The sequence below is a fragment of the Puntigrus tetrazona genome, chromosome 12 (assembly GCF_018831695.1).
Source record: "Puntigrus tetrazona isolate hp1 chromosome 12, ASM1883169v1, whole genome shotgun sequence".
Classification (NCBI taxonomy): Eukaryota; Metazoa; Chordata; class Actinopteri; order Cypriniformes; family Cyprinidae; genus Puntigrus; species Puntigrus tetrazona.
The window spans coordinates 9,754,888-9,762,215 of NC_056710.1; the positions used below are offsets into that span (position 1 = coordinate 9,754,888).

The 7,328-nt window shown below is 39.8% G+C and overlaps 3 protein-coding genes across 4 annotated transcripts in view; 1 reads left to right on the plus strand and 2 right to left on the minus strand.

Moving 5' to 3' along the window:
• LOC122355272 (serine/threonine-protein phosphatase CPPED1) overlaps positions 1 to 1,160 on the minus strand; it is a 12,656-nt gene extending 11,496 nt beyond the window's left edge. The window contains exons 1-2 of one of the 2 annotated variants that reach the window (XM_043253366.1): positions 962 to 1,160; positions 221 to 331 (exon numbers count right to left, since the gene is read on the minus strand). In XM_043253366.1, coding sequence (XP_043109301.1) covers positions 221 to 287 — 67 coding nt within the window. In that variant the 5' untranslated portion in view covers positions 288 to 331; positions 962 to 1,160. The remainder of the gene's footprint in view (positions 1 to 220; positions 332 to 961) is intronic. The other variant, XM_043253367.1, reaches the window with a different exon arrangement.
• The window catches only part of thrab (thyroid hormone receptor alpha b), a 628,197-nt gene that overhangs the window by 443,235 nt on the left and 177,634 nt on the right, over positions 1 to 7,328 (minus strand). The gene's annotated exons all lie outside the window — the stretch shown is intronic.
• The window catches only part of LOC122355274 (protein shisa-9A-like), a 9,418-nt gene continuing 4,449 nt past the window's right edge, over positions 2,360 to 7,328 (plus strand). Inside the window, exons 1-2 of the mRNA XM_043253369.1 lie at positions 2,360 to 3,221; positions 4,467 to 4,573. Coding sequence (XP_043109304.1) covers positions 2,704 to 3,221; positions 4,467 to 4,573 — 625 coding nt within the window. The 5' untranslated portion in view covers positions 2,360 to 2,703. The remainder of the gene's footprint in view (positions 3,222 to 4,466; positions 4,574 to 7,328) is intronic.

Sequence of the window (7,328 nt, forward strand, 5' to 3'; positions counted from 1 at the left end):
TATATAAAATTGAGCTTCACAAATTAGTGAAGTGGTTTTGGGAAAAGAGCTAGAGCAGTGAAAAGTCCCGTTTCCACTATCAGGGCAATTTCCAATCAACATAAAATGTTACAAAACTGTTTGGAAGAGGACGTGTGTCTACATCGTCCTAATGCAAGTGAGAAGGAGAGTTTGAGTGGCTAAAGACTCTCTAGAGAATTGTAGCGTCAGAAAAACCTACATCTCCACATTTTGTTTGGGAGGGTTTCGAGAATTCTCCTAGCTCCTCCAAAACCAAACTCCAGCATATTCAGTTATCAGACACAACTGGAACTTCAAATGAGACTGGCTTCTATGGTCAGATAAAACAAACGAAAAAATCTTTTTAGCAGCAAACACAGGTTAGGTTGGGTGAACACAGGGATAAAAAGTACTGCATGTGTACAGTGAAATATACTGATGTGTTTTTGATGTTGTGGGACTATATTTCTGCTGGATAAGTGGTCATTCCAGTCCTCTGACCTAAAGGGTCTGATTCTGGATGAAGGAATGGTCTCTGAACTCTTGTCAGGTGTTCTAGAGCCGTTAAATGCTGTAATAAAGGCCTATTAGGTTAGCTTTGTGTGTGTGTGTGTGTGTGTGTGTGTGTGTGTGTGTGTGTGTGTGTGTGTGTGTGTGTGTGTGTACGTCATGTGACACGTCAGTTTCTATATAAACTGCAACTATATACAGCTCAGTGCCAAAGTGGTTTGTTATTCCTTGACATTGCCATTTCCTGTGAAGTCGTTAGTCAGTGCTTGTCAAAGACTTGTTGGAATACTATACAAGTCAACACGAGTTTCCAGAGAACTGTAAACTTAGATTACAAGCAGAAAACATTAACGGCACTGAACCAAAATCATGTCATAATACAGAGCGTTACAGTCTTATCTATAACGTTCATGTAAATCGACAATAGCTAGCCTCAGCTAAGCGTAGTTACCTTCGGTCAGCCCCTTATAACTCCGTTCCTTCGCTCTCAGAAAGACACTTTCGTCCACTGCCATTGAAACGCGTCCACTAACGTTACATATAGGACAAAACACCGTTCAAACTATATTTCGTTATCGTGTTTTGGATGTGCGTTGTGAAATCTGACAAAGTCACGGGTTACTTAATGAGCGTGTTTGCAAATCGATGCGTTTGGCGATGTATTAGCAATGTCTGGGAACGTTCAAAGCGGACAGCGACAGGCTGACTGAATCAAAAGTCGTCTCTCTAATGCTCAATGTGGATATATTTTACAAAATTGAACTTACAAAATTAAAGACAGGTTGCACTGCTTTCAAAATGCACAGTAGCGTACTAATATTACGCTAGTTCTGTAAAAACAAACATAAATAACTTCAAGGTAAAACGAGGAAATTAAATAAGCTCAAATTAAAATTGTTGTATAAGATAGTCGTTCGTGATAAATGTGATATCTAATGACTGATAGTGTTTAATAGCAGTGTCTGTATTTTTATTATTAAGTTGGTATTGTTTTTATCCTCTCTTTCATTTATTTATTTACTTTCATAATTATCAATACAATGTATATGTCTATCTACATACAGAAACACTGTAAATCAACCAGGTAACCTATAGCCTAGTTTAAAATAGGTCTATATCAGACTAAGTAAATGTTCTGGATAGGCCTATTTGGCATAAAATATTATATGTAGGCTGTGACTGTAATGTAACAGGCATAATTTTTTCTCACACTACAACTAGGCTATATAGGGAACGATATTGTGTTTAACCAAGCCTACATTGTGGCTCTCTATCAGTTAAAATGCATTGGGATTCGCGGCTGTAAATTAAAATAGGCTAAGATAAAGAAAAGAAAAGAAAAGAAAAGAAAAGAAAAGAAAAGAAAAGAAAAGAAAAGAAAAGACAGAATGATAGAAAGAAAGAAAGAAAGAAAGAAAGAAAGAAAGAAAGAAAGAAAGAAAGAAAGAAAGAAAGAAAGAGAAAATGCTATCCAAAACGTAATAGCACAATGGATCTCACTGTTCCTTATTCATTATAAAAGAATATTTTATTACCAACAAGGCGCTTGGAGACGCTCGCAAAGGGGGAAAAACCCACGCACTGCGCAAAGAAACCACAAACCGTTTAGCGCTTTTCGTGTACAGACAAGTGACACGGAACTGGTTTGTGAACTGTACAGGCCTGCATGCAATTATATTTTTAAGACGGGAACCTATAGTAGGCCGAAGTATTTTACACGCCAAGAAATCATATTGGTTTGCGAGTTGCGCGTAGTAAGATAGGTCAGACGGCAACTTTTCACTGTGGCTCTTTACTACGGAGCACTTTTTTTTCTTGTCCAATCCCTCCCATGTCTCCTCCTTCCCTTTACGCACTGTCTCTCCCGCTCTCAGCGCGCGCGCTCCACCACAGTTCTGCCTCAGCTCTCCTGTCATCATCGCAAACAAAGACAGCCTTCGGGGTAGTTGGCGCGGCGGTTTCAGAGCGCTAAAAAGTACTTGAGAATCAACAGAACATTTGGGATTGAGATCAACAGCTGTCACGGTGGACTTTACAAAACATCTGCGCTCTCAATTCACCTCTTTTAAAATGCAAACCTCTCCGAATGGCTTTGTTGACCAGTGTGGATTTCTGCCCTGCTGTCGGTGGTAGTACCAAGTCGTTTCTCTGTCTCAGTTTGCCCTCCGAAGGAAGCCTCCAGGAGAATACAGAATGAAATGGACAGTCTTGCTGTTAGAATACTTCTTGGTCAAAGTTCTGGTGCTGTTGTGCAGCGCGGTCGGGGAAGCGCAGCAGCAGCAGCTCGAGGGCTTTATAATGCTCTCTGGATCCAATGGGTCCCGGGATGAGGAGAGCGTTTCTGAACCTCCACACACCGAGGACAAATGCCGGGGTTACTATGATGTCATGGGACAATGGGACCCGCCGTTCGTTTGCCAAACTGGCAATTATTTATACTGTTGCGGCACTTGTGGCTTCAGATTTTGCTGCGCTTATAAAAACTCTCGTTTGGATCAGAGCACCTGCAAAAATTACGATACACCAGTATGGCTAACAGGACAGCCACCATATAAGAAAACCCTAGACCCTAGACACGATCCAACCAAGGATAAAACAAACTTGATTGTGTATATAATATGTGGAGTAGTGGCAATCATGGCACTGGTCGGGATATTTACCAAACTTGGACTAGAAAAGGCGCACAGACCTCACAGAGAAAGCATGTCTCGGTAAGTAGGCGAACTCGTATTTATTATGGTGGCATTTTCTGTTTAAATCTGACCGTGAATGCTTATGGTAACGGCGTGCTTTGCCATTGATTCTTTTTATTTTTATTTATTAATTTTTTTGTAAACATACCTGCATGGGCGTCTTCAATGTTGCACGCGCCTTATGCCACGAACTCTCGAGTTCATTCGTCTCTGTCAAGTAAAGATAAGTGAAACTTTTTTTTATAAAAGCACCTCGAGATGCCGTTACATCGCGCGTCTTTGTGTTTGAACGCGAGAACGCTCCAGCGTTTGTGACTGCTACGGTCGTTCACTCACGGTGCGTTCAACAAAAAAAAAAAAGAGCTAAAACAACGGATCTCGTGCAACAGACCTCAGACGTTTCCAAATGCGTTTTGTCGTAAGGGTTTTATTATTAGACACAGTTTTGACAGAGAAAACAAACGGGGAGAAAGAGGGAAAGCGCTCTTGGTGTGAGACACTGAAAAGCATCATGGCAACAGTGAAAGACATCCGTTTGGTGTGTGTAGGAGACCAACAATTAAAAGCAATTTAAAAACAGCAGAAGGCTGAAAATTGTTAACTCAGTCCAAAAATGTATTAAAACATCTCCAACGGAGAATTTTCTCTCTAAAGCAATCTTTTGTGCTTCTTGCATGTTGGTTGTTAAAGCTCTGCATTTACTGTTGCGCTTATTCTTCCCATGCATATTCATCCTTAACACAATCCCTTGAATCTTCATTATGCTTTCCAAATTCACGGAACTGTGTTACGCAAGCTCTCTTTTTAAAGGCTTTCTTGAATCACAGATCTCAAGAGATCCACATGAAAACACGGTTAACTCGCACATGTAAACCACAAGAACTGTACAAACCATTTTAGATATTACATTATATTGCATAACATCCGGTTGTCAGGTTTTATTTTTTACCCTTTGGTTACTCGGCTTGAATGGTGGAGGTGGAAATCTCTTGTTCCTACTGATTCTGTGGGTCAAAACCTCTGATGAGAGCTTCACAGCCCACAGTGTGCAGGTTGCTAAAAGAACGGCTCACAGAAAAAAAAAACCTGCTCCCTTTGATTCAGCACTCTGGACAGCGGCGGCTGTAGCGCTGAACGAATAGATGTCAGTCTACTGGCATTATATCACTGCACGCCGCTCTTTGATGTCTAAATAAAGGCAGATCACACAATGCAAGGCAATGCAATGGAATGCCAAGCTAACGAATGCTTGTTCTTCAACAGAGCTGTCGCGAGCGTCATGCAAGGTGCCCGTCAGGGTCAGCACGAGGAGGCCATCGGAATGCACACACAGCATTATGACACGGTGCAGGCGAGAGCAAACAACATGCGTAAGTTGATTGTAGCCTACTTCCTCTCTTTTCCCACGAGCTCAGCATAAACCATGCACTACATTTACGCTCTTATGAAAATAGCCTGAAACGGTCTAAAAGCATGTTTCTACTGGCTCGAGCGCTCTATATACCGTAACCTCTATGCAATACAACGCACCTGTGTACTGAATTACACATGTAGTTATAAATGATACATATATAATAACACATTAAGTATTCAAAGTTTCGCTTGCGGTGCAAAACTTTGTCGGTCGCGCACCACTTTCAGATTTTCTTATCCTATGCTTAGCATATAGAGATATGTGTAAGAGAAAGGAGACGCTGTGCCTGTGAGCACAATGCTGTTGTGAAATAAGCCTATTTATGGTCACCGCCGTGGGCTGCTGTTGCAGTCGTGTGTACGGTTTGTTTAAAAGCGCTCAAAACGAACGGCCCTATCACAAATGTTTAAACTCTCATTTGTTGCGATGCTGATTGCGTCACCCCCTCTGAGGTTATCAACTCCCTAAATATATCTGTGTTGAAATAACACAAAATACAGCGAGAATATCAAAGCCCCCTCGGAGGGATCCATTTCGGTTGACACTGAAGATGTGAGTCAGTAACTGGAGAAATTTCCCTTTCATCTGATTACAAGATAATGCCACTCTTTCTTCACTGCCATAGATTTTGTAGCTAGCTCCATCTGAAGTTTTGAAAAACTCTTTATGTTACATTTCTTTATTATGAACAAAGGCTAAAAGCAATAATATGTAGATATATCGCAGGAAAGTCTAGAGCACTAGATTTGTGAGGGGTTTTTTTTGTTGTTGTTTTAACAGTAGCACAACCCTTTTTGGTGCTAAATAGAACTTTTTTTCGGTTGCACAAAGAATCATGCTTTGAAAGTATCATACAGAACCTCAGTGGCGCCGCGAAAGAGCTTTTTCATATGTGTCTGGAGGGCTTTTACTTTATTTTTTATTTATCTACCTGCTCTGCACCTGCACTGTAGTCTCTTAAATTGAAAAGATATGCACTGAAAAAAAAATCAAGTAAAACAGTAAGATTTTTAACACTGTGTGCATGGTGAAAGCCACATCAACCATTAGCAAGCTCAATTTAGAAATAACTATGAAATGTCGGTTATGTCCTCTATTGCACAGAAAGACATTGAAACAGTCATTTTGGCTTTCCTCTTATTCCCACATCATGATTCTTTGCAGTACTGGCTTTTAATCCATAAACCTGAGTGTAATTACATGAACTGCTTTTAACCTCTGATCCCAGTGATTTAATATACAGTCCACCATTATACAAGTTACTCCATATGAACCGAAATCAAGAGAACAGGACTTAAGAGCAAGTAATTCCAGCGATTATGCAGAGAACCTTAATATGAGAGTTTAATGTGTGGCAGATCATAAAATCTTGTAATTAAAACATAAAGATATACTTTAAAGGTGCAGTGTATTGATAAAAGTGCATGTCTTTTGAACACAGAAGATGATCAAATCTGATTTATGTGTCGTAATAGAAGTTCATGCGCTCTTAAATGACAGATGTGAGATCATTTCTTTCAACACGAGATGATAGAAAGACTTTAACTGTAACTGTAGGTTAACTGCTGTACAATATGTAAAGACAGTTAGATTACGCAACTTGATTCCCCCGCTAATCACTCGTATTTGATACTGAGAATGTTTCAAAGATTTAGGGCATACAAGACGAAAATATGTTATGCATTCCCTGTTTTACATTAGATATCGCTCGTGCTCATATGGACGTTTTCCACAAAAACCAATCAAACAGTGACTGTATTATTCTCTTCGATATTCTTCCTCTAAGACAGCGACAATCCAGATGCCCACCCACCGTGTGCTGAATGATCCCATCCACGAGGTCTAGTTACCTCACTGAAAGTGCAAAATTACTAGACCTTTTTTGACGCAATGATCCAGGATTCTGGAGGATACAGTACTGTGCTCCATTACCATCACAGCTTGGCATTACGAGAGTACCCGTGGCTTTAAGGAGAAGTTGAAAAAAAATAAGCATTGAATACAGAATGGGGCATTTTTTTGGTCATGGCATGAAATAATCAAGACTTTAACCCAGTGTGATTTCAATCATTGTACAGTATACAGGAAGATAAATTCTGCATGTCAGTGACCTGAATTGAAGAACAAAAGCATTTCCTCCCACAGCGCAACGAGCAACTGAACCTTGCAGATGAAGTGGAGCTTTTTCCAATGCCACAGCTAAAACTAATTACCTTAATGGGGTTTCCCAAAAGAAACAGCAGAAATCTATTATGCTGTATTTATTTTAAGCCTTGTGCCAACACAAACACCTGAAACCAAGATGTGCTTGCAAATACGCAGGTGCTAAAGACACATCTGCATGTTCTGTATGGACTTAAAAGATCAGCGAGAGTAAAACTGGTCTGTTCTCACAGTAACTTAAAAAATAAAAAGTGGAGAGAACAGAATGGATTTCTGCTCACCTATTGCATTCTTCATCCGTGTTATTATTCTTGCCGTTGGCGTTATACTTGCAATAAGTCCATTTACAGCGAATTGTCCTAGTTCATTGCTAGCTCAAGCATGTCTTTGTACTAGGATTCTCTCTTTGCAAAAAATATGATGACTTGATATCTAGAGGCATGTTAACTTTTAAAACATCAAATACTCTGACTTTATTTTGATTAAAGCCAAAACTTATATCTAAAAACTATTCAGATTTTATATGTACGTATATATACATATATATA